Raw genomic sequence first — 27,255 nt, forward strand, 5'->3', positions numbered from 1 at the left:
CTTAAGGCAAAGGGATGACATTTTTGAAAGATCTTGACTTCTTCCTCTAGAACCCCTCTTTCTCTGGACAATCTAAATAGAACTTAAAACTATAAATCCATTACATGAGGCTCAGTAATTAAGGAAGATAATTTTCTGCAGTCCAGGAGCCCTTATAGGATTCCTTAATAGCATTTTGGGATAAGAAATTCTGTTTAAATCTTTCTGTTCAAATGTTATTCAAATCCTTGCCTGACATATTAGATCTAGGCCAGTGTGTTTACTGACTGACAGGAAATTTATAGAGAGAGATTGCTGTTCCCTACTCAGTTATGGGTCGTACTGTACTGATGCTTGAGGTCCCTCCCAGATATGATGTTGTGTGATTCTTTGGACTTTGTAGTTCTCTATTAGAAAATATCCAACTCAGTGCCTTGCACATAGGTTTAATACAGGGGTTTATTGAATTAGAGTAGAAAGATGTTACATTCTATTGTTTGGCAATTAGTGGGATCTTTCATCCAGGAGCATAATGGTCAAAATCCAGTTCAACAAACATGTTAAGCATTATGTGCAGGTTGTTGTTTAGTTGTTTTTCAGTCATGTCTGACTCTTCATGACCCTATTTGGAGTTTTCTTGGCAAAGCTACTGGAGTGGTTTGTTATTTCCTTCTCCAGTGTGTCCCCATTTTACAGATGGGGAAACTGAGGCAAATAGGGTTAAGTTACTTGCTCACAGTTAGTCACACAGGTACTAAGAGTCTGAGGGCAGATTTGAACTCTGGTCTTCCTGACTCCAGGCCAGGTGCTCTTATCTACTGCGCCACCTAGCTACTCACACACTGGTAGACACTGGGGAATAAAAAGATGAAAAATAGCAATCCCTGTAATCAAAAAGCTTACACTGTGTTAGGGAGAACATGACATGTATAATATAAAGTTGTTTCTGGAAGGGTAAAAGGGAGAGTTCAACAGGCATTTATTCAATTAGTGAGTTGCTATTAAGAGCCTCATCTGTGACAGGCACTGAGCTAGGCACTGGGGATACAAATACAAAGAGTACATCAATTCCTACTCTCAGGCGGCTTATGTATGTAAGAATAGGTAGAATAAATATAAAGTAAATAAATACAAGGTAGTTAGGGAGTGAGTATTAGGGAGTGAGGGTACTGGCAGTTGGAAAGATCAGGAAGGGCTTCATGGAGAAGGTGGAGCTTGAGCTGTTTCTTGAAGGAAAGGAGGGATTCTATGAGGTTAGGGTGAGGAGGGAGTACATTCCAAGCATGGGAGACAGCTTGGATTGAGATGAGAGGTGGAGCATGGTGTTTGAGGCACACACACACACACACACACACACACACACACACACACACACACACTCTCTCTCTCTCTCTCTCTCTCTCTCTCTCTCTCTCTCTCTCTCTCTCTGTGTCAAATGCAGAGCATTCACAAGGTAACTTTGTGGGGGTGGAGGGAGGGAAGTAGTTTGAAATGTCCAGTAAGCAATTAGTGATGTGGAACTAGAGCTCAGATGAGATAACAGGGCTGGAGATATAAATCTGGAAGTCATATGGATAGAGATAATTATTGAATCCTTGGGAGTTGATGAGGTTACAGGTGAAAGGGGAGAGAGGGCGAGAGAATCCATAGTTAGGAGTGTGGTGTGGATAATGAACCAGCAAAGGGGATTGAGTAGTGGTCAGATAGGAGATAGAATCAAGAGAGAGGCAATATGATGAAAAAAGCCAGAGAGGATCTAGGAGGAGAGGGTAGTCAACAGTGTCATATTGTCAGATGCTTTGGAGAGGTCAAGAAGGATGAAGGTTGAGAAAAGTCCATTAGATTGGACAATTTAAAGATCATAGGTATTTTGAAGAGAGTAGTTTCAGTTAAATGATGAAGTCAGTTTGCAGAGGTTTGAGAAGTTAGTGGGGAGAAAAGGTAGAGGCAATAAGTATAGATAACTTTTTCAAAGACTTGCAAAAAAGAAAAATAATATGATATAATGCTTCTAGGGGTAAGGATTTTTTGATTTTTTTCTTTTTTTTCTTTTAAATAGTATTTTATTTTTTCCAATTACATGTGAAGACAGATTTTAACATTCATCTAAAAACATTTTTTGAGTTCCAAATTTTCTCCCTTCCCCCCAAAAAGACAGTAAGCAATTTGATATGAGTTGTATATGTGCAGTCATATAAAGCATATTTCCATATTAATCATGTTGTGAAAGAAGACTCAGAACAAAAGGAAAAAAACAGAAAAAATAAAGTGAAAATGATTTGCTTTGATCTGCATTCAGACTTCATCAGTTCTTTGTCTGGATATAGATAACATTTTCCATCAAGAGTCTCATGACCATATGTACAGTGTGAGGTGCCTTGGATCATTGTGTTGCTGAGAAGAACTAAGTCAATCATAGTGGATAATCATGGAGTGTTGCTGGTCTGTATTTTTTTAAATTTGGTTAGGGAGTGGGGTTAAGTGACTTGTCCAGGGTCACACAGCTAGTAAATGTTATGTGTCTGAGGTTGAATTTGAACTCAGGTCCTCCTGAATCCAGTGCCACCTAGCTACCCCTCAGTGTTGCTGTTACTGTGTACAATGTTCTCCTGGTTCTGCCCACTTTACTCAGCATCTATTCAGGTTTTTCTGAAATCTGCCTGCTCATAATTTCTTATGGAATATTAGTATTCCATTACATTCATATACCACAACTTGTTCAGCTGTTCTCCAGTTGATAGGTTTCCCTTCAATTTCCAGTTCTTTGCCACTACAGAAAGAACTGCTATAAATATTTTTGCACATGTAGGTCTTTTCCCCTTTTTTATGATCTCTTTGTGGTACAGATCTAGTAGTGGTATTGCTGGATCAAAGGGTATGCACAGTTTGATTGTTCTTTAGGCATAGTTCCAAATTGCTCTTCAGAATGGTAGGGCCGGTTCACAATTCCACTGACAGTGCATTAGTCTCCCAGTTTTCCCACATCTTCTCCAACATTTATCATTTTCCTTTTTTGTCATATTAGCCAATCTGATAGGTGTGAAGTGGTACTTTAGAGATATTTGGGTGAGGATTTTTTATTGATGGAGACTTTGGGTATGTTTGCAGGCAACTAAGAAGTAGACAAGAACTTTGAAAATTAGGAAACTGGGATAATGATAGGTACAGTTTACTGGAGAAAGCCAGAAGGTGTGGGATCAAAGGCACATATAGAGGGTTTGACCTTAGTGAAAAGTGGCACCATGAGGCCACGAGAAACTGGAATAAAGGAAGAGTTGATGAGAAGTGATGTCACTGGGTTTTAAGATGAGAAGAAAGAATGACCTCAATTTTCTCAGTAAAGCATGAGTCAAGATCCCCAGCTGAGAAGGATAGGCATTGTAGTAGACTTGAGAAAAGAAGAGACTGCTTAGAACAGCCTCTGGTGAAGTGGATGGATCAAGTTAGGAAATAGCTTTGTTGAGATAACCCAGTAGAGATTAGATAACATCAATTTGTAGTGGACCCAGTTATCACTGGTTATAGGGGATGAGGAAAAATAAGGGGTCCAAGGCTATATAGCCTTGAGGTTGCAGAGTAGGATGACTTGGAAGGATGGTAGTGTCCTTAGGAAAAATAGTGAAGCTAAAATAAGTATTTTTGGAAAGAAAGATAATGAGTTCTGTTTCAGATATGTTAAGATTAAGATGCCTATGGGACATCCTTTTTTTTTTTTTTGCCTAGGCAATGGGGTTAAGTGACTTGCCCAGATAGTAAGTGTTAATATAATCCAGGGCTGGTGCTCTATCCACTGCACCACCTGGCTGCCTCTGGGACACCCATTTTTAAATGACCAATAGGTAACCAGAGATGCATGATTATAGTTAAAGAGACTAGGGCTAGAGTTCAGATGCAGATAAAAGCGCTAGAATAATTTCTAGAAAGAAATGAAAAAAAACTTTCTGCAGTAGCATTTTGATGTCCCCAGATGTTGTCCCCAAACTTAGATCTGGGGTCAAGGAAGGATACATATATGCAATGGCATCAGAACTGAATCTTAAAGAAAAAATAAGTCTGTTTAAGGTGTGGAGAAAGATAGCTTTCAAGAATCAGTGGAGGCAGAGGATTGCATATCATATTTGGGCAATAGCAGATAGTTCCATTTGACAGTAATGGAGAGGGTAGGAAGAGGAATATTATGAAATAATACTGAAACCAGGTTGTGGCAGGCCTCCAGTGCTAGACTGAAAACTTGTGTCTTATAGGCAACAGGGTACTACAAAGTGGCTTTTTTTTTTTAGCCAAAGAATAAGTTGTAGGGCAATTTGGGGATCCTGGGCCTCATTTCCCTCACCTGTAAGATTAAATTATCGAATAAGGTGATTTCTAGGAACCTTTCAATAGGTCTGCATATTTTAGGACTCTTAAATAGATGACTATATCCTTCAGGGGTTTACTACTAAAGAATCTGCTTCAGTTTTTATTCCTGGGCTGGGGAGAGGTGGGTGGCTGATGCTTTTTCAGATGTATTTACATTTCAGTTCATTTCACAATGGCTGCCATTATTCTGGCTACTGATGACTCATGTGGAGCTGGGCTCCACACAGGGCCTACAGCTGTGTTCCCCTGCCTTGGTTAGATTTGGGGGCATGAGGGAATGAATGTTTTCTAGCATGGTACTTGTCATGGGTCTGCAGGATAATAGATTTGTAGTTACTCATCTGACTTACCTTTATTCTGGATGAATCTTGACTGAGGTTATTATTACTTCCTCATGTAATTTGATGAATGGGTTGAATCAGGTGGTGATGAGAGTTGTATAAGATTCATTCAGCAAAGAAAAAGTCATCTTACTTTGTTAATAATAAGAATAGTCTGGGTCTATGTTTGGATAAGTGTCTGATGACCCTTAGGAAAGGTATTAACACAAGTGCAGAATGTACTTCATAAGATTCTGGAGTTTAGAGCTAGAGGGGCCATTGACATTATTTAGGGAAGCCCTCATTTTATGAAGGGGAAAACTGAAGCCCAGAGCTGGTAAGTGATTTACCTAAGCTCACATGGCCAGTGAAAGGGCAAAGCTGGCATCTGGATGTCAGACTTCAAACTCCAGATTCAATACTCTTTCCTTTATACCTAAATTTGGCAGATACAGCAGAACAAACTCTTTATAAAGGAGTTGTTCTTAAACAGCATACCCACCACTCAGGTGAAGCCTTCAGAAAGGGAGATGACCTTGTTTCACCAGCTGCCACTTAGACAGGGATTAGGAAGACAGGACTTTTGAACATTGTCTCCCTCCCAGAGTGTCAAAAGATTACTACTGCCTTTCAGGTGCTAAATGAGTCTCAACAAGTCCACATGGGAATTCCTGTTTTATCATAGCCAAAAGAAGTGAAACTATAGAATTAAATCAGAGGGTAATTCCAGGTTCTCTACAAAGAGAATCCTCCTCACAAGTTCATTTGATTTATTTGACAGAAAGTTAGCAGTAATTTTTAAAAGGATCACTTCCCTGTTTTCTCTGCCTCTTAGCTCTGTTTCATCAAGTTTGTATGGACCTGGGGAAGACTGTCAAGCTAGCTTAACTGCATTCTACATTGGGGCTAATGTTTTTTTGCTGGGAGGGTACAAGTCTGACAGCTAGTAAAACAGCTAGTAAGGAGCAGTCTCAGTGGAGAAAGCATCTTGGAGCTCTGTTATCTCTGGGTAGATCACTTCACCTCTGAGCTTTGGTATTCCTCTCTGTAAAGTGAAGATAATAATTCATGCAATTCGGTTCAGTTAGATAAATGTTAAGGGCCTACCTTGTATTAGGCACATTGGAAGTCCGAAGACAAAAGCAAAATTGTTGCTACCATCAAGACATAATCTCTTCATTCACAGGGGCCTGATAATGAAATTCAGTATAACTGGGTACCCTAACTAAGGTTTCCTGTTCCTCATTCCTGCTTCTCTGTTTCTCTTATGCTTTTGCTCACAACCTCCCATCCTTTCTGCCTAATTCTTTCCCATCTTTTAAGAGATAGCTCATCTGACCTTCTGGAAAGCATTCTCTGACCACCACAGTATGATTTCATTCTCCTTCAAATTCCTACAACATCTGTCAAGTTTCCTTCATTGGAAGATACATTTGCCTTTTATTTAGTCAGGAAGACCTTAGTTCAAATCCTTCCTCTGCAGCTCATTAGCTGTGTGAGCCTAAACAAGTCACTACCTTCTTTTCAGCCCCCATTACCTTATCGGTAAAATGAAGATAACAACTCCTACCTCAGAGAGTTATTATTAGGATCAAATGAGATAATGTACAGAAAGGGGTTTGCAAAAAATTATTTAAATGTTAGCTGTTAAACATTATTTAAATGTTAAATTAAATATTTAAAACATTATGTAAATGTTAGCTGTTTATATTATACCATGCTGCATCTTTAGCTAGTTTATAAACAGTGGGAACCAAGACTGTCTCTTTTTTTTTTATCTCTGATCCTCCATGTTCCCTAGCACAGAACCAGGATAAATAGTAGCTCGTGTTTCTGTAGGGCAGTGAGGTTCAGAAGTTACTTCAAAACTCTGAGAAAGGACAACTGGCCAACCATTAGAGGTATCCCGTTTAGGCAGAAGGTATGTTGACTCCACTGTTGGCCCACCCAGGGACACAATTAATTGGTAGGTAAAGAGGGACACCTCTTTATCCTTTATTCTAGGATATCTCACCCTAACACCCCAAAATTAAACAGTCTGCAAATGATCCCTTCACACTTCTGGAGCAGTTGTTCCCAAATGGTCTACATGCCTCAGATTTGGGATCTTCTGTTTTTTCAAAAGCGCCTTCCTTATGTCACAAAAGAGTAGATAATAATGGCGTTTTTGCATAAAACATAAATCTACTCCTTCCTTGACTTTCTACTCAGAATTAGAAGGAGGTGTTTTGTTGGTTTTCTTTTTAAATACTTCCCCGCACATTTGTATTTAAGACGAAATTAAGTGGTTGATTTTGAATAGGGCACAGAGTAGGTTAGGAGTGGCAGTAGGGCTGTTGTTTTTCACTAGTTAGCCACCTGGTTGTAAATTCAATAAAAGTTTGGTTCTCCCTAACATGGTAAGTAGTATCTATCTAAAACCAGCAGCAAGCATTATCTGTAATGGGGATAAGCTAGAAGTCTTCCCAGTACAATCAGAGGGTGAAGCAAGGATGTCCATTATCACCGCTCTTATTCGATATTGTACTGAAAATGTTAGTTATGGCAGTAAGGGAAGAAAAAAAGGTAATGAGTAAACAAAACCCTCTTTCCAGATGATATGATGGTATACTTGGAGAATCCTAAAGAATCGACTAAAACTACTTGAAATAATTAACAACTTTAGCAAAGTTTCAGGATATAAAATAAACCCACATAAATTGCCAGCATTTCTATTATATTACCAACAAAGCCCAGGAGCAAGAGATAGAAAGAGAAATTCTATTTAAAATAACTGTAAACAATATAATATACTTGGGGGTCTGCCTGCCAAGACAAACCCAGGAACTATATGACACAATTACAAAACGCTTCTCACATGAATAAAGTGAGATCTAAATAATATCAGGAAAACTATCAGTTGCTCATGGGTAGACCAAGCCAATATAGAGTAGTGACCCAGGAGGGTATTTTGATTATAAGGATAGTGAGTGGAGTCATTAACACACACTGAACAGTAGCAATGGAAATATTGGTTTGATTATGGTTACAAAATAGAAGGTGGGGGTATTGGGAGAAATATTTGTCAGCTAGCTATCCGAGTTGCTGCAGAATAAAATGAAGCTTGCCTGGAGCCCTTCTAAATATAGTAGGCTATGTGAGATACTTAACTTTGGGGAGAAAGAGGGGGCTTGAAAGGCAAAATTTCCAGAGCCAAAAAGGGTTAAGTCGTCCTAAGTTCTCTAGAACAAGCAGAGAAGTTGTTATAAAGAGGGAGTCTTAGGTTGGGATTAGATGTCTTTTAAGGTCCCTTCCCTTCTTAAATTCTTTGATATAAAGAAAATGACAATTGCATCTAAAACCTAACATATTTCACTTAAAAATACCTGCAGAGCAGAGTTTACAGAATTGTGTAACTACAGGAGCTGCATATATAGAGTCACATGATTTTTGGAGCTTAAGTGCTCTTAAAAATCATCTCATTCAACTCCCTTATTTTACAAGTGGGAAAACTGGGGCCAAGGTTGTAGCGCTGTCCAGTATAGAACTATGTTGGAGCTGGTCCTAGAGCCAAGGTTTCCTGTTTCTCTTTAAGTATAGAAATGATAGTGATCTTTTAAGTTATTGTGTGAAAGTTTTTTTTTCTGAGTTCTTTTCTCTTTAGTCTCCAAATTATATTCATCCCCCCCCCGCCCCGTTTTTATTAAGCGTATGTGAGTACAGATACACCCAGATGTAGCTATAGGTATTTTGAGAAATATTCTTTGATTCAAAAATTTTGAAAACTTTTAGTATTCCCAGTGGCTGGGAATGTTCTTTAGCCCTGTACTATTTAACCCTATCCCCTGTCACAAGCTTTTTAATGTTGTCCCCAGTGCAGTTAAGGCCCATACAGGAGCCTGACCTCACAGGTCACCATTGGTTTCACTTTTGCTTTGAGTGGTGTTTTATTCTTTCCTTGATTTGTGCGGCAGTGCCCTACTTCAACAGGTGCAGCAGGATCCCATTGTCGTTGAACCCTTTCACGTGGTCAGCCACACAAAGCCAAACTGCATTATGTGTGGTTTCAGTGTCAGGAAAAAGTAGTCACCCTCCAAGATCATTGTCTTCAGCTTTATCTTACCATCTATCATTATCTGTTCTGTCTCTACAAGGTATAATTGGGTTCACTTCATATGTCTTATCCAAAGTCAGTTACCCCCTTTTCTTTCACTTAAAGTTGAGCTGCCTTTAAGGTTATAGCAAGGAATATGTGAGGCTGTACCACTTTTTGCATCTGATTTTTTCCTACATTTTCTTCAAGCTATTCCTGGTTCTAATTGCTAACTCCGTTCTCTTTCATTCCCTCCCTCCAGCTGGTCAGTGAAAAGGTTGGAGGAGCTGAAGGGACCAAGCTTGATGATGACTTCAAAGAAATGGAGAAGGTAAAGGAAGCAGTGGGAAGAACTATACTGGGGGATTGTTGTCCCCTAATGATTTGTGATGGAGATGGATTTTAAGCACTCATGTATTTATTCTCTTTATAGAAAGTGGACGTTACCAGCAAGGCTGTGGCAGAGGTGTTGGCTAGAACCATTGAGTACCTTCAGCCCAACCCAGGTATAAGACTGTAGTTATTCATGAAAGAATTTGTTATGGATTCCTTTAGTTCCCAGATCCAATATTTGTTTTATGGTACTAAGATATAGGCTTTTCCAGCCTCTACTAGAAACAGATGAAAATTTGCAAGTGGGAAGTTGTTTAAAACCCTCATTTTAAATTCTAAGATCATACTTTGGCCTGTTCCCCAGTAAGATTTTTCCCAATCTGATAATTGTTCCCAAATACTCTCTTACTCTTTTAGCAGTGAAAAGAAAGACATATATGACTGCATTTCTGTTGAATTCTCATTCTGAGAATTCCCAAGAGGCACTGGGATAGTCTGAGAAGTTGTGCGACATGCCTTCCAGAATAGATTAGTAATTCATTCTTACAGCCCAAATACTTTTCCTGTCTGCCACTAGTTCTCTATATTGAGTTGCTAGCTTTATGGGCAACAGAGACAGTGCCTGGAATAGGGCAAGAAAAAATCCATTTGGGCCTTGCTATCCAGATCAGATTGAATGCCATTCAGATCTTTTTATAGCCAGTGCAATTTGCAAGCAAACCAATCAATAGATTTCCCTGACTGTGAGAAACTATTAAAATAAATGGTAGGTAAGGAAGTGAGGACAGCTCAGTGGCATGGTAGATAGAATGCCAGTCCTGGAGTCAGGAAGACTCATCTTCTGAGTTCAAATCTGGCCTCATACACTTCCTAGCCGTGTGACCCTGGGCAAGTCACTTAACTCTGTTTGCCTCAGTTCTCTCATCTATAAAATGAGCTGGAGAAGGAAATGTCAAACCACTCCAATATCTTCACCAAGAAAGCACCAAATGGGGTCACAAAAAATTGGGTATGACTGAAAAAAGGGTAGGGAAGTAGTATGCTGGCAGCTCCCTACTCTCATTCCCAGAGAGGCCAACTCAAGTGTCCATGTGTCTGGACTTTCCCTTTGCAGCCTCCCGAGCCAAGCTCACAATGCTCAACACTGTGTCGAAGATCAGAGGGCAGGTGAAGAATCCTGGCTATCCACAGTCAGAAGGGCTCTTAGGCGAGTGCATGATTCGCTATGGAAAGGAGCTAGGAGATGAGTCCAACTTTGGTAAGTAGAGTATCTGTGGGTACCAGCCATTGTCTTAAAAGGTTAGGACGACATTCTTTCTTCATTGCAGAATTGGGGAACTATGGATGTGAAATATTGCGTATATGGTCAGCCAGGGTTAATGTGTTGGTTAGTTTTATTTGCTTTTTCCACCTCTTTGTTTTTTAATCTTTTTTTACAAGGAGTGGTTTCACTGAATAGGAGGTGGGAGAGAGTTCTATTCAGAAACTGTAATATAAAAACAAATTACATAAGATAAAATTTTCCAAAAGGGGATTCAGGGGTTTCATTCAATCAAGTATTTGTTGAGTGTTACTAGAATTTTAGAATCCTAGAATATTTGAGCTTAAAGGTTAGGTCAAACACCATTTTTTTTTTTACAGGTAAGGGAACTGAGGCCTAGAGAAGGGAAATAATTTCATCAAAGTCACAGTGAGTTAATAGCAGAGCCAGAGAGAGAGAGGAACCTAGGTCCCCTGAATTATGTGCTCCAAATTATGCTGGATATTAAGAGGGCTTCACAGGTAATATAAGAGAAGCTCCTTGCCCTCAAGGTTGCAGTCTAATTGGGAAAGTGAGATTAATATAAACGAAGTAACTATGAAACAGTTATGTATTAAATTGGATGGTATTTCTGGGAGACATTACTGGTGATCAGAAAAGGGAAAAATGAATGGTCAGAATGCTAGAAGATGGTAGGACTTGATTGGTTCTTGAAGGATAGATAGGCTTTAAATAGATGGAGTTGGAGAAGGAGAGTAATGTAGACTCCGGAAACAGTATGAACAGGGGGCACAGAGGTGAGAATGAGCTGGTGAGTATAGAAAACCAAGAAGCAATGAATCTTCCTGAAGGAAAAGGTATGTGTTTGGGAGCAATGGGAATGGGAGGGTCAGGGATCCCAGGAAGCTGAACAGCTGTGGTAACACTGCTACGGAAATCAGGAACAATGAGATTAACCATTGCCCAGGGAAGAATCTTACTCAAAGTGCTCTAACTTGTACTTTCTCACTAGGAAATTGGGATCCATTAAAATAATTCTTTTAATTCAGAAGGATATAATGTATTCTAACAGTTCAAATGTCATCTCAAAGAGTTGTAGACTTTTAGAATTGCAAGGGATGTTACAAATTGCCTAGTTTTAGGATCATTGTATCATAAAATTAGAAGGAATCTCAAGAGCTCATCTCATCTAACCCTCTCATTGAGGCTGGGAAAGGCCTTAGTAACTTAACCAAAGGCACCCAAGTAGTTGGTGGCAGAGCCAGTACTTGAACCCTCTTTTTCTGATTCTCTTGTACCACAAAACATACCAACCCCCACATTTTACAGATAAGGAAACAGAAGTCTGGAAAAGGAAAGTGACTTTCCCAGGGTGACACAGTAAGTGGCAGAGTTCTATGTTCAGACCACAAATCCATGTTCTTTTACTGCCTTAGGACCGTGTTGTTCATTTTTGAGAGAAGCCCAAGCACTTGCCTGGCTAAGTAGACCCAAAGCTCAGGAATCTAGACCCTTAGGCCACCATTCTTTCTGTTACTCAATGCTATAGGCTTCTCTTCTCATGTAACATCACTCCTCTTTCTACTGATTTTGGACCCTGAAAAGTCATCCAGCCGGGGCCATGGGCCCAATTTGTGGAGGTGGAGATGGAGGAAGTAGAAAGAGTTCACAAGACTTCCTTCTACACTCAGCACCATCTGCATTGTGAGCTGAGAGCGTCCTGTCTAGAGAGGTTTGTGGAGGAGATAGTTTCACCTTCCCAAGAATAATTTCGAAGGGGTTGGAGCTGAGATATGTCTTCTGGTTGGTAACTTCCAAGAAATATCTGTCCTTGATTTGGAAGAAAATGTCTGCCTAGGACCCAAGGACACAGAACACAGGGCATAGGGGGTGTTTGGGATGACAGAAATATTAGGGCAGCTAGGTGACGCAGTGGATAGAGCACCGGCCCTGGAGTCAGGAGGACCTGAGTTCAAATCTGGCCTGAGACACTTGACACTTACTAGCCATGTGACCCTGGGCAAGTCACTTAACCCTAATTGCCTTGCCAAAAAAAGGGAACTGAACTTACTTAAACAGTATCTCCTTCTAGCCTAAACTGTGCCTGTTTTAGCTGCTAAATTATTTCATAGTGTGGGTCAGAGGAGCCTGCAGTGGCTTCCTTCACATTAGCTTCCTTCAGCTAGGAAATCAAGCTTTCTTGAACCCATCTCCATTCCCACTCCCCATACAATCTGCCATAAGGTATGTCTTGTCTAGGCTGGTGACCTTCGCATTCAGAGCTATTGAATTCTGAAGCTAACTTACTTTCTGGAAAACATAAACTCATTTGTGACTTGCCTCTAGAAAACCCGTTGTTCATTTAGAGTCTGTCTACTAAAGTTCTATAATACAGAATACTACGTCATTTACTATGAATATAATGTAGCCTACATTAGGCTACATTAATATAATATGATACAATATAATACATGAATATAATGTAGCCTACATGTAGGCTACACAAATTCATCCCTCTCACCTCAGGCCTACAAATCCTTTGGCAGATACCTCCATATATTAGAGAGTGAGATGAAGCTAACATCATCTTCCAGGCTTCCTCATTCTTCGTTAGAAGCCTTTAAAATCCCAATCCAATTCAAAAGCATTTTTTAAAGTACCTACTCTGTGCTGAAGTCAGTGTATTAGGCATGCAAAGGCAAATCAAAATAATAAGTGCTTAATTCTGCTGGGAGGAGATATATAAACTGATAAGAATATATGTGATCATTTGAGGAGAGAGTGAGCACCGTTATCCAGGGGAATCAACAAAGGCTTTCCATAAGGGTGCTGATGAACTGAGCCTTAAAGGAAGGCAGAGACAAGGAAAGAATGCAGTGCAGGCATTGAATGCTGGCTCAAAAACCCGGAGGAGAGAAGCATAACCTGGTGCTGAGAAGAGCACTAGATTGGAGTCAGAGAGTGTGGGTTCAAAGCACAGCACTGTCACAGATTGCCCCGTGTGTGACACGGGAGCATCGTGTCCTCTCCTTCAGCCTCGCTTCCTTCTCTGTAAAATGAGGGAGTTTGGCCTTGATGGTCTCTGAGGTCCTGTCCGGCTCTAAAGTTTGAAGTGGGAAAGGTTCATTGCTTACTGAATATGTTGGGGAAGACTGAAACATAGAGTACGTGAAGGGGAACTGTTTGAAACAAGCTTGGGAAAGTGTGTGGAAGCCAGGTGTCACCTGGCTTTGGACGCTGAGCTGAGGAAACTGTGCGTTGCATTCTACATCCAGGAGGGAGCTCACTGGCTTGTGGAGCAGGGGGGTGGCATGGCCAGGCGGGAACTTTAGGAAGGCGGTTTTGGCAGTGGTCCTGTGAAAGGCTCACGTCACCTCAGCCCTCCTAATGGCCCTCCTTCTTTGAAGGGGATGCCCTCTTGGATGCTGGTGAATCAATGAAGCGATTAGCAGAAGTGAAAGATTCTCTGGACATCGAAGTCAAACAGAACTTTGTGGACCCCCTCCAGAACCTCTGTGATAAAGACCTAAAGGAGATCCAGGTATCTGCCCTACCTAATGTTCCTCTGACCCAGCATTCCAGGCTGCAAGAACCAGGCCATTTGTTGGGTATGATATGGTCCAGAGAGGTACGCGTGGCCCCCAAGGTGGGGGGGGTGAGTGGGTGGAAGGAGCAAAAGCAGACCCAATTAGTGACCATTTATAGAGGAACATAATAGGACTTTGTGTTTACCTGAAAATTTCACAACCCAGCGTCATGCCTCTCTTTGTTCTCATTAGCCATCAGAGAATACCTCTTATACCCTTGGCAGGGGATGGATAATGACATAAGTCCCCCTTCCCTTCCACCCCTCCAGTGAATCAGTTGAAACAGTATTATAATAATAATTCCCCGTGTTGCAGCATTGTAAAGTTTACAGAGGGATTAATATACTGGGTACCTAGCACCCTGCAGCCTTTTTTCCTCCATATAAAACTGCTGGAGCCATTGTTTAAAGGAACTCCCAAAGGGTTCTAGTGATCTGTTATCACAGAGTCCTCATTGTTCATGGAGCCTTTTCCTCCCCCCCCCCCACCTCCCACCCCCCAGCATCATCTGAAAAAGCTCGAGGGCAGACGTCTGGATTTCGACTATAAGAAGAAGCGTCAGGGAAAGATACCAGATGAGGAGCTTCGTCAAGCGATGGAGAAATTTGAGGAGTCCAAGGAAGTGGCAGAGACCAGCATGCACAACCTCTTGGAGACTGATGTAAGTGCTTTCTCTGTAGGGGCTTGTTCAGCTGCTTCGATGTTATGAGGATCGGGGGGGGGGGGTGTGAATAGCATAGCTGTTTGTCAGTTCTGTTCCATATTAAAAGGCAGCCTGGTATGGTAGAAAAATACTGGATTTGAAGTCTGAGGCCCGACTCCTTACTGTATCTTTGTGACCTTGGGCAAGTCACTGAACTTAGCCTCAGTTTCCTCCTCTACAACATGAGGGAGTTGAATTAGATGATCTCTAAGGTCCCACCTAGCTGTTAATCCTATAAAACCCAAGTCCTGTTCAGCTCCCTCCCTCACTTGGACTTGCTCTGGCCTTGACATGATTCTTGCAGTTTTGCCTGGAATGCTGCTGTTTTACTTACTCCCCAGTATCAGTGCTCAGCTGCAATTCTGCTGTTTTCTTATAAATCTGAGCTTCAGGTCAGTGTAGGCTGGAGTAGTGAGGAAGTGGAAATACAGCCCAATTTTTAAGTGTAACAGTAATAATCTCATATTTCTGTAGGGTTTTATGCCCAACCGCCTTATGATGTTATACAGGAATCTCTATCCCCATTTTACAGGTGAGGAGGCTGAGACCCAGAAAGTGATTTTGCCCAGGGTTACACAGCTGAATGGGCAGCTAGGTGGGTCAGTGGATAAATTGCCAGACCTGGAGTCAGGAAAACCCATCTTTATGGGTTCAAATCTGGCCACAGACACTTATTAGCTGGGTGATCCTAGGCAAGTCACTTAACCTTGTTTGCCCCAGTTTCCTCATCTGTAGAGTGAGCTGGTGAAGGAAATAGCAAACCACTCAGTATCTTTGCCAAGAAAACCTCAAATGGAGTCACAAACAACAACGCAGCTTAATAAGTAGGGGAGCTAGAGTTCAAACTTAGGTCTTCTGACTAGCCAGTTCTTTCTGTTCCATCAGACTGCCTAAATATGCTTTAGCTAGGTGGAGAGGTAGGAAGGCACTTCTGTATATAACAACAGAATCTCATGAGGGATTCTTGGTTGTTGAGGGAAAAGTTGAGCAGTCAGTTCTGTAGCTCCTGGCCTTCAGCTCTGCTAGAACAGCCTCCGTAGGAGAGATGGCAGCCTCAAACTACTGTGTTTCTTGCAGATTGAGCAGGTGAGCCAGCTCTCAGCCCTGGTGGATGCCCAGCTGGATTACCACAGGCAAGCAGTACAGATTCTGGATGAGCTGGCGGACAAGCTGAAGCGCAGGTGAGCTTTCTCAGGGAGGCAGACGAAGAGAGAGGATATTGGCCTCTTGCCCATTCTCCCTCTGCGTTGGCTTTCTCTGTACTTTGCCAAGCACACAGCAGGAGACAGGCTGCCAGAGAGCTCATTCTGAATGGGCAATTGGGATACGGGCCCTCGATTGGGTTTGGCTCTCTAGATCCTCTCAGGGATAGTTAATTTTTTTCTCCTGAGAACTCAGCCCTGGTCTTTTCCCCTCAGTCTTGGAAGAGCCTGGTTTTCACAATTGCCTAGGAAGCCTAGAGCCTACACCAAAAGAACATTCTTCCCTGACTAATTTAAGAGGCCCTGTTTTTTCCATATGATCAGCCTAGCTCTGAAGGGAGATGGGAAAAGCATTTCTTGTTGCAGTCTGAGCCACAGCAGTAGTGACCTCTGCTGTTAGGAAAATAAAAATGTACTTTCTTCGATCAGATCCATAGCCTGGCTAGGGATTATCTTTAACTATAAAAATAGCAATGCATCAAGGTTTATAAAATCATTTTACCACGTTTAGTTCAATTCAATAAATTAGGAGGATCAGGAAAGGCTGAGTTGTGGTGGAAGAAGTGAAGGATTCTAGTAAGTGGAGCCTAGGATCCCAGATTTAGAGCTGGAAGGGACCTTAGAGGCCACTGGTCCCACCCCCTCCCATGCAGGTGAGGGGCCTGACGCTTATCCATCGAGATGAAGTCTCTTGCCCACAGTCGTACAGGCAGTACGTGGCAGGAGCAGTCTTTGACTCTAGAGCCAGAGTATGCTTCTTTCCACTGTACCACAAAATAAATTAGAACATGGTTAAGTATATAGTAAAGGTGGAAGAGAAAAGCATGAGTCCTGTTTTATAGAATGTCAGTAGTACATAGGATTCTATAAAATATCTAGTGTCTGAGGGGCCTTAGAGATGATCTCCAGTCCCTTCATTTTACAGATGGAGAAACAGAAAATGAAACCAAGGAAGTGCAAATAACTTATCTAAGGTCATATACCTTAGTAAGGGTCAGTCAGTACAGAAGCCCAGGTCTCCTGCCTCAGTTCCAGTGACCCTTCTGTAATACCATACTGCTCCTCAAAAAAAAAATTACTTCAACACCACTAACATCTGTGGCATCTACTTTGTGTTGAGAACTGTGCTAGACACTGGGCGATCAATGTAAAGGCAAACTATGACATGGTTCCCACCCAAGGGGTGGGGGGTCGGGGGCTCACAGTCTAGTAGGGATATAAGACACAAACACAGATGACTAGAATGCAAATCCATGTGTGGTGTGTGAGAAGTAGGAGAGAAGACATACGGAATGGTATAGCCAGAGGTGCAGCAGAGCTGCCAAAGTTTGGCCTGTGTGGGGAGGCGTGACAAGGAACCAGATTTGGATGGGGCATGATGTATAGAGAAGGGAGTCATGGGAGATGCACCTAGGGAAAGTAGTGCAGAACCTTTTTCACAGTACTAAGGAGTTTGAGTTTTACTTTGCAGGTGACTGGTTGTCATCGAAAGGTTATGGGCAGAGAGGTGACTTGATCAGATCTGTGTATAAGTTATGCCAAGTTGTGTGAAGGATGAATTGCCAGGGACAGAGAAGAGAGGTAGAAGGCGGTTGCTGGAATAGCGTAGACAGGTGAGGTCCCTTTCTGTGTTGGTAGCAATAGAAACAGAGACAAGGGGATGGACGTGAGGAATGTCATGGAGCTAGAATTCGCAGGACTTGGTTATTGACTTAATAGAGCTGAAACTGACAGGACAGTGAAGTAGTTGTTGGCACAGTGGTTACAGCACTGGGCCTGAAGTCACAAAGACCTGAGTTCAAATGTAACCTCAGGCACTTAATAGCTATGGGACCCTGGGCAAGTCACTTAACTCCTGTTTCCTTAACTGTAAAATGGGGATAATAATATCACTTACTTTACAGGGTTGTTGTGAGGATAAAAATGAGAATATTTATAAGTCACTTTGTAAAACTTAGAGCACTGTGTAAATGCTACTGTTGTTATTATATGAGAGAGGAGAAAGGAGAGGCAGGTCATATTACACTAAGGTTACTAACATCAGGTGGACAGTAAGTACCGTTGGCAGAAATGGGCGGGGGGGTGTCAGAAAAAAGCAGATATAGAGGAAGAAGTAAGTTTTGTCTGTGTTGAGTTTGGGGGATCTGATAGGATATTCAGGTAGAGGTGTCCTGGAGGTCCTAGAACTGGAGAGAGAGATCAGAGCTGGAATAAAGCTTTGCAAGTCATTTTTGAGATAAATGACTTAACCTGCCTGAGTGCGTGCCTCAGTTTCTTCATCTGGAAAACGTTGGATTGGCTGGCCTCTGAAGTCTCTTCCAGGCCAAGCTCTAAAATCTGTGGAAGTTCTTGAAATTTTCAGGGAAAAGAAAATAAAAATGAGAGAAGAGGTCCGAGGATTGAGCCTTGGGGAATATATCTGTAAGAGATGCAACATGTGGACAAGGAACTATCAAAGAAGACAGAAGATTGATTTTCCAAACTCAGCATTCCTTTTTTTTTTTTGCCTTCAAGCCTTTATACAGGCTGTCCACACCTCCCTCACCCCTCCTAGAACATAGTCCCTCTTTACCTTTGCCTCTTAAAATCCTTAATTTCCTTCAAAGTTCAACTCAAATTCCAGCTCTTAAAGGAAGACATTCCTGGTCCCACTGGTGTCTCGTGCTCCTCAAATTAGTATCAATTTATCTATTTAAATGTTTTATCTTCTTAGTAGAATGTAAACTCTAGGGGCAGCTAGGTGGCACAGTGGATAGAGCACCGGCCCTGAAATCAGAAGGACCTGAGTTCAAATCTGGCCACAGACCAAACACTTGACACTTACTAGCTGTGTGACCCCAGGCAAGTCACTTAACCCCAGTTGCCTTTAAAAAAAAAAAAAGAATGTAAACTCTGATCTAGTAAGAGTTTGGGCTAGTCTCTATTACCTTGACTTATCCAAATTCTTTTTTATGTGTAACAGACCTTATGGCTTCTACAGTAGGAAATAAGCAAGACACCAGCCAGGGCTTGTGAATCTTTCAGATTATGTAGCCTTTTGTCTGAATAACTTTTCCTGGCTGTGTGTTCAGTGCACCCAACAGGAAGGAGCTTTCCTCTCTAGTGCTGACTCAGAGCCAGTCCTTCTCTTCTTAATCCCAGACAAAATTACCTAAATGTCTCAGATGGGGACATCTCCAAAACACTGGCCCCAGGGAGGCATAGCCAGGGAAGAACCTCTTAGTCACAAAGTGCTGAAAGGATGAAGGTTTCCACCAGATCCCCAGGGTAGGGGTAGTTCCTGCTAGGAAAGGGCACCAGGAGCAGATAAGCAAATCTCTGAGTTGGACTGCTTATCCTGTTCACAGGATTGAGAGCTGGAGGGCCCTTAGAGGTCTTATGCAAAACTCGCATTTTACACTTGAGGAAACCAAGGCCTAGAGAGGGCAAGAGCTTTCCCTGGGATCATATAGCAAGTTACTGGCAAAGCCAGAATTGTAAACAAGGTCCTGTGACTCCAAATGCAGTGGACCTCACTTCTGAGGATGGGAGGCAGATGCTGTGTGAGAAAGAGACACCTGGATTCAGTTCCTACCTCTGAAACTGAACTTGACATAGTACTGTAGGCAAATTACTTACTCTCTGTGAGCCACGGCTCCCTTCTCTCTAAATTGAGGAAGAAATTTAGAATACTTACTTCACAGGATTGTTGTGAAGGTCAAATGAGATACAGATATAAAGTGATTTGTGAACTTCAAAGCCATTTCGAAAATATCAGTTATTATCCACCTGTGTCTCTTCTCTTCATTCATCCTTTTGAGGACTTGCTATGAGGAAATCAGTTTATCAAAAAACACTTAAGATAGCTTTGCTCTGACATAATCACTTAGGACAGGATTAATCAGAAGAAGTCAGGGACTTTAAATAGGGAGATCTGTTTTCCTTTACTAAAGCCCCTTCATAAAAGTGACCCTGTGCTTTCAAGGTTATCAAAGTGCAAGCTGGAAAGGTTTTGAATACACAGCTGACAACATGTACTGGGCTAGACTGGTCCTTGGGTGGTGGAGACTCATCACCAAATTGATTAACATGTGACAATTTCCTTTTTTTTTTTTAAACACAGAAACCATGAAATTTAAATCTACTAAAGTATTGAACTGAGTCAGAGATATACACAGGAACTTAGGAAGTACAGAAGCGTACAGGGATATTCAGGATAACCTAGGAAGAGCCACTCACTTTCTGAATTTCAGCTTCCCTGATTTCAAAGGTTAAATGATTTGCATAGCTTTGAAATAGTCACATAAAGGGGTTTTCTGATTTCAAAAGACTAGGAATCCCAAAGTCATCAAAAACATTGGAAAAACCGTATGGAACAGTCATAACACTGTGGAGAGAGAAGGAGGCAGAGAAGAGAGTGAGAGAGAGGAGGTTGTGCTGACTTTACCTGTTAGAATGTTAGTAGTAATGAGGATACAAACCAAAAATGTGGGTGACTCAAGCATCTGTGCTTGAGTTACTAGCCCATATAATTCTTGGAACGATACTTAGGTGCACTACCTAGCCTGGTGCTCACAGATTATTTTTCACATATGTAGGATGCGGGAAGCCTCTTCCCGTCCAAAGCGGGAATACAAGCCAAAGCCTAGAGATTCCTATGACTTTGGAGAGCCTGACCAGTCCAATGGAGGTTTCCCTTGTGCCCCAGCTCCCAAGATCACAGGTAATTATGAACCGAGGCAACAGAAAAGGTAAGGGAGGTTCCAAGATGGGGCAGCTTGGGCAAGAAGGAGATTCATGGGCCTGTGTTCTGGCGAGTGTGTTTTCCTGAGGTGGTGTTGTCTTTCAGACTCTAAGAAAGAGTCACCCTTCTCTCATAGGTCCTTGGATGCCACTTCAAATCCCTACCACTATCCCTATTCTTATCTTCCCTAGCCTACCTCCTGCCCTGTGGGAAGAAAACACATCAGTTTCCCTGGTCCATATTCCCAAAAGCCTCTGATCACAAGAGGCAAGGTACCTTTGGGGATCTGAAATTATGGTCACATATAGCCTGGTTGTAAGCTTATCTTTTTGTTTGATTTGGAAGCAGCTTCTTCCTCTTTCCGATCCTCTGACAAGCCCATCCGGACCCCCGTCAGGAGTATGCGTGAGTGTGCCCTCAGCTGCATGCATCCTGTCACTTCTGGCTAGTGGATTATTTCTTTTCCATCTTCCCCTCTTCCTGTTTCTTGCTCTTGCTTTTTTGCTTGCCTTCTGTTTACTAATGCCCTTGCTTTCCTTCCTTTTCTGGGTGGAACACTAACGTATTGTCCCTAAGAGGACTCTCTTTCCATAGCAGTTGATGATTTTAGGGTTCTTTAATCTCATGATCTACATGTGAATGAGCTCCACTTGACCTAAAAACATGATGATGTTTCTTCAGCAATGTTAGGATCAGGCTGTGAATGGAAATGGATGAGGGAAGTTAATTATAAACCATAAAAATTATAAACCATAAAAAAAACCATTCATTTGCTAACTCATCACACATTGTGTTTAATGTGTGAGCCTCTGGGGACAATATAGAATACAGTTAAAACTTGATTCCTGTCCTCATGGAGCTCACAGTCTAGTTAGGGGATAAGCTACAAACTAGAGACTTATAATGTATGATCTAGTACATGACATAGTATGGCCAAGGCACAGAGCAGTATGCTGCTACCTTAGGGGAGGTGGGGGTGGGGCAGCGCTTGAGTAGGATTTTAGCAAATAGGGTAAGAATACATTCTAGGCGTCAGGAACAGTGTAAACAAAGACACAGAGGTGGGAGATTCAATGTCATTCATTTCAGCATGCATTTATTAAGTGCCTATCACTGTATTCTAGGCTCTCTGCCAGGAAAGTACAATATACAAAGTACAACAGAGTTGCCCATTTTGGGTAGATGTGCAAGGGGTGTGTGTGACATAAAGCTGCCAGGGGTCCTGGCTCTTTTTAGGGTCAGGAGCTCTCAGGGCTTCTGTAACTGAGAGCCCCAGGAGTAATACCTGGAAAATTCTAGAGTCCCTAAGTCAAAGCTCTTGATGGGGGAACAAATCATTCCCACTTATATAGAGAAATTTTTTAAACCCCAGCCACCACCAGTGTGGGAAGGCTGCATCATTTCCTGGGCCACCTGTGGGAAGCTTTTGAGATCCAGCATGTGGAGTACATGCCTGTCACCACCATCTTGGGGAACAAGGGTGCCATTTGGGTCTGGCCTCTGGACTGGTTCCTATAACACCTCTAGTAAACCTCACAGTGTCTCCTTTCACATGCAAGACTGAAAATGGGCAAAAATGTTTCAGGAAGCACTTCATCTCATATAACTGAAGACAAGAAATGGGGTATATAGTGTAGACATGGAGCTGGGAGTGAGCAAGGTGTTGAAACCCCTCACTGGTGGCACTAACTTTGTGACTGGGGGCAGGTCCTTTAACTGCTCTGAGTAGCAGTTTCCTTCTTCATCTCTCAACCAGCATTAATTAGGGTTAATAATACCCTACTGTGGGAATGAGAGATTAATTATGGAGGGGCTGTGAATCTCTCATTATAGCAAGGGTTCAAATGGGGCAATATGAGAGTCTAGTGGTGCAGATGCTCTGTTGCCCAACATAGCAGCCATTTCAAGACTTGTTTTTCTGAGTGCTGCAACAAACTTGTGCTAAAATCACACCTCCAGTATTATTTAAGGGCCTACTTTATGTTCCCAGTACCAGAGGAGAATAAGAAATGGTCTCTATTACCAAGTTAGCATATGCAGTTAGAGAACAGTTAAATGCCAAGAGATGTGATACTGAGTCTCTGAGTTTAGAGCAGAAATTGGTGTGGACTGGGATGCTGGGGAAAGGATTCCTAGAGGAGTTGGAACATGACTTGGTCCTCGAAGGATAAATAGGATTTAGTTAGGCAGATGGAATAGGGTGGGAAATGAAGGAGAGAACATTCCAGGCCAGAAGGATGGCATGAGCAAATGCTTATTTAAAGAGTAGAATGTGCTGAGGACAGACTGCCTGCCTAGAGGAGTAGTGAGAAATGGGATAGGGTAAATGGATTCAAAAGGGCAGCTAGGTGGCACATGGATAGAATGCCAGTCCTGTGGTCAGGACTTTATGAGTTCAAATGTGGCCTCAGATATATACTAGCTGGGTGACCCTGGGCAAGGCACTTAACCCCGTTTGCCTCAGTTTCCTCATCTGTAAAATGAGCTGGAGAAGGAAATGGCAAACCACTTCAGTACCTTTAAGAAAATCCCAGATGGGGTCACCGAGAGTCAGACACGACTTGAACAACAAAAAGATAGATTTCATGGATTTCTGCTGGATTTTTCCTCCAGGGCTTCATTGTGGTATGATGGGTATTCAAAAGCAGGAACTAACAAGTTGGGAGGATTTAAGTAAAAAAGGTCTAGTGACTTTGTGGAGACACATTTGTCCAAAGGTGGAGAGACTCTTCACTAGAAACTTCCCCACAGAAGAAATCATTATTATATGTGAGTGTGGGGAGTGGGCAATGAAAGACAGACTGGAGAATCTTGAAAGCCAGAGAAGTTTCATAGGGTTGGAGGATTGTAGGTTCTCAGGCAAAGACAATGACAGAAGCATAGGCTCTTTATAGAGTTGGAAGGAATCTCCAGGCTCATATGATGAATGATACATTCATTAGGAAATAAGGTACTAACCCAGGTGGGCTAAGGCTTGCCAGTCGCCATGTGTTCTGTTCCATACCCCAGGGAGACCTCTCATCACTCACCTCTCTGTGTCTGTCTTCCCCAGCACCTCTGGACCAGCCCAGCTGCAAGGCCCTATATGACTTTGAGCCCGAGAACGATGGGGAATTGGGCTTCCGGGAGGGTGACATCATCACACTGACTAACCAGATTGATGAGAACTGGTACGAAGGCATGATCAACGGCCAGTCGGGCTTCTTCCCCCTCAACTACGTGGAGGTGCTGGTCCCACTACCTCAGTGAAATGGCTGTTGTCCACATCTCCCTCCCTGCCCTCCCTTCCTCCTCCTTTCTCCTGTTCCTCCCCCTAATGAGGAAGGCCAGGCCTGATCTCCTGCATTCCATTTTGTTCTTGGTGACACCAGTCTCTCACTGGAAGACAAATGGGATAGTATTAACCCTGCCCATGCCAGAAGGGTGTCAGATTATCTGGACTGGATGTCCCCTCAACTCCATCCTTCCCAAGGCTTTGGTACTTCCTGAGAGACCTCAAGGAGCTTGCTGCCTCCCCCCCCCCCAGTCCCTTTGGCAAAGGTTCAGGCAGCAGAGCCCCTGAGTCCTGACACCTGTGGTCAGGCTCAGCCTGCCCTGGGAAGACCAAGCAGTGGATGTACCTAGTTGAGTTACAAGTTGAGTATAGGCAAAGAAGGATGAGCCAGGAAGTTTTAATCAGTGTAGGGGGGGTTTGTGGTGTTTATGGTGATGGAAGTGGAGAAACACAGTTTGTTTAAATCACCTAGGTTTACGTAAGACACTAGTGACCGCCCAAACTTTTTTTTGGTGGGGAGGGGAGCATCCTCCCTCCTTCCACCTTTTACCCCCATCTTCCATCTCTAGACTTTGTCCCTTCTTCACTCCCCTTCCACTTGCTGCTTCTGAGGGGCTTGGGTGGACAGGACTCATTTACTCAACTGACTCCACTAGCCATGCTCCCCCTCTCAGCCAGTCCCTAGACTCTCATTTGGGACTGGACTTGGCTGTGAGGCTCCCATGCAAAGGGGTAACACTAAGGTGCTCTTGAAACACTAAGCTTCCTCTCTAAATGCTTCCTTCCTTGCCTGAGCAGCCGTTGGTACGCTGCTCTGGCCCCCTACCAAGGAACTTTCAGAGGCTGTCCCTCAGTCTTTTGAGTGTGGCCTGGTTCCTTGGTCCACAGCCATAGAAATTCTCAACCTCTCACCCCCACTCAAGGCCCTAGCTATCACTTGTTCTCATTCCCTGAGACCCTCAAGTTGACTTGGAAGATTCTGCCCCCTTCTCTGAACCAGACTGGGAAAAGACCTGCAGAGCTAACTAAAGCAGTACCAAGTGTTAGACCTGGGGCCACAATCAAGCATCTCCTAAGAAATGTTCTGTGTGGTCTTCAGGGAATGGAGGAATACTATGGAAACAACCCCATCTGCTCGGTTCTTCCCCTGCTGGTCTGAGTAGCTCTCTTTGCTGGCTGTGACCAAAGGTTGGCAGCTGAGTCATTAGGCCACAGGATCTCAGAGGAGCGAAGCACAGGAAAGCCAACTCCCTTACCCTATGGGGCTGTCCCTAGCGTGCCTTGCTGCTTGCAGCCTCCTTCTTGGAGGTTGGATGTTATGACTTGAGCTGGAGTTGGGGACTATTCCTGTAGGCATCAGCCAGGTCCCTGTTGAGGTCATGGCCCTCTTGCCTGAGGTTCTGATGCCTTAACTGGCTGAAATAAGAAATTTGGTATATTCTCTCTCTCTCTCTCTCTCTCTCTCTCTCTCTCTCTCTCTCTCTCTCTCTCTTCCCCCCCCTCCCCTCCCTTCTCCTTTGCTTTGCTTTCTCCCTCTCTTCTTTCTCTCTTTTTTTCTTGGCAGGAGCTAATGTTAGGTATAGCAATGTGGGAGACTTACTTATACTATGGTGGTTTTGAGGTGTAAGAGGCAATTTGTTCCATGGCCTGGCTTTTACATTCTCCTCAGATTTGCATCCTTGTAATTCCAGGAGCCCCAGGCTAGCCACAGCCCATTGCAGGCAATGGGTCCTAGATCCCTTTAGCATTGTCCCCTTGTGGCTTCTCTGACCAAAAAGCAAAAGTTTTGCATAGACAGCATCTCCTTGAGAGCCTGAAGATCAGCCAGGGCCCAGCAGACTGCCCCGACACCCACAGGCCAGCTGTGAGAGGGGGAGGGGAGGAATGGTATGGCAGCTGAGGGCTGAGCCCTAAGGAACAGCCCCAGCTACATACAACCCACACACAAAGAAGAGCATTGCCCTGCGAACCCCAGCCCCGCCCCCTCCTCCAGCAGCACTCCTGCCCTGTGTTGTCTCCTCCACTTCATACTCTTCTAAACACAAGAGTTATTGCCTCCTTTGCAGACACTGCCCCCCTCTTTGCTCCTCTTAGCTGGCAGTGTGACAGATACAGAAAGCAATGTATCCTTTTAACTTTTCTTTTAACTGAGCATGTTGATGGATGTTTGTTACCCATATGGCAGCTGCTGTTACATTGGCACTGCTAGGGTCCTCCTTCCCCACAAAACAAAACATGGGACCACAGGAGCCAGAGAGGCTACTGCCTCTCTGGGTTGCCAAGCCCCCAACAAACTAACCTCCTCCTTTGACAGGTTAAGCACAAAGAGTTTGATGAACTGAACCCTCCCTGAGAAACCTACCAGACTTCGCTGTGGCACCTCTTCCCTATCCCCTCTCCTTTATGATTTGTCTCTCATCACCTTCTGCTCCCTGATGCATCTCCCTCTTCTCTGTGTCAGTTCTCCTGCCTCCCCCCCCAGTCACCTGGTGCTGAGCTGTGTCAGAGTTGGGACCCAGCTGCTGGCCCATCTCCACTCATCTCAGTGGTCCTGTACCAATTTGGGGCAGGTACCTAGGGTCCTGAAGCCTCCTGGGCCAGCCCCAGGAGCAGCAATGTGAAATGGCTTCACAGGACCCAGTAATGCTAGAATCCCTGTAGTCCCAGCCTGGAGTCTAGTGGTGCCACCCACTAGAAGCCTTTTGGCTTCTATCCATTCAGTTCTAGACCAGTATGGAAAGGAGAGGATGGAGGTATAGATTAGCCATGTCATCATCATTCCCATAGGCCAGCAGGAGCCACCATTGTATTCAGTTGGGGGGAGGTAGGGGAGAAGGGTGTCTTCAGATGATCAATATAACTTTTGTTACAGTTTCTCCTTTGTCTAGGGCAAATCGAATTGTAATCTTGATTAAAAAAAAGTATTAAATGTTTTCTCTTTCTAAGAGCCTCTCCTTTACTTTTTATTGTCTCTCTGGTAGGAAATATTTCAGAATTTTTTCCCTAAGCAAGCTATTCTGGGAACCCTTTGCCAGAGGAGAGTTAGCTGGCAGCTTGTGAGGTTGTCATAGGATTTAGAAGTAGAAAAACTTCTAAACTGGAGATGCCCGAGGCCCGGAAAGATTAAATGTCTGCCCAAGGTTGCACGTTTGGGATTTGGAGCCAGTGCTCCTGCTGCATCACACTGTCAAACACCAACAGTCAGTCAGTAAGTGTGAAGGGCCTACTGTGTACTAGGCATAAGCTGTGGATGTGAAGAGATGCAAAAGACAGTCACCGCTCTCAATGCAAAGTCAACTCTGCACAAAACAAGCTATAAATAGGAAATAATCCTATTTAGAGGCAAGGCCCTAGAATTAGGAAGGGTTGGGAAAGGCTTCCTGTAGCAAGTGAGATTCTAGCTGAGACTTAAGGGAAGCCAGCAGATGAAAGAGCATCCCAG

The 27,255-nt window shown here is 43.2% G+C and overlaps 1 protein-coding gene across 3 annotated transcripts in view; it reads left to right on the forward strand.

Moving 5' to 3' along the window:
• SH3GL1 (SH3 domain containing GRB2 like 1, endophilin A2) overlaps nt 1-26,758 on the forward strand; it is an 85,834-nt gene extending 59,076 nt beyond the window's left edge. The window contains exons 2-10 of one of the 3 annotated variants that reach the window (XM_020971316.2): nt 8,993-9,061; nt 9,164-9,236; nt 10,178-10,321; nt 13,732-13,865; nt 14,414-14,572; nt 15,692-15,795; nt 20,394-20,518; nt 20,885-20,944; nt 23,592-26,758. In XM_020971316.2, the coding sequence (XP_020826975.1) occupies nt 8,993-9,061; nt 9,164-9,236; nt 10,178-10,321; nt 13,732-13,865; nt 14,414-14,572; nt 15,692-15,795; nt 20,394-20,518; nt 20,885-20,944; nt 23,592-23,788 (1,065 nt within the window). In that variant the 3' untranslated portion in view covers nt 23,789-26,758. The remainder of the gene's footprint in view (nt 1-8,992; nt 9,062-9,163; nt 9,237-10,177; nt 10,322-13,731; nt 13,866-14,413; nt 14,573-15,691; nt 15,796-20,393; nt 20,519-20,884; nt 20,945-23,591) is intronic. The other 2 variants (XM_020971317.2, XM_020971318.2) reach the window with 2 other exon arrangements.
• Nucleotides 26,759-27,255: the final 497 nt, after the last annotated feature.

Source organism: Phascolarctos cinereus, unplaced genomic scaffold (genome assembly GCF_003287225.1).
Source record: "Phascolarctos cinereus isolate Bilbo 61053 unplaced genomic scaffold, phaCin_HiC Scaffold_4;HRSCAF=312, whole genome shotgun sequence".
Lineage (NCBI taxonomy): Eukaryota > Metazoa > Chordata > Mammalia > Diprotodontia > Phascolarctidae > Phascolarctos > Phascolarctos cinereus.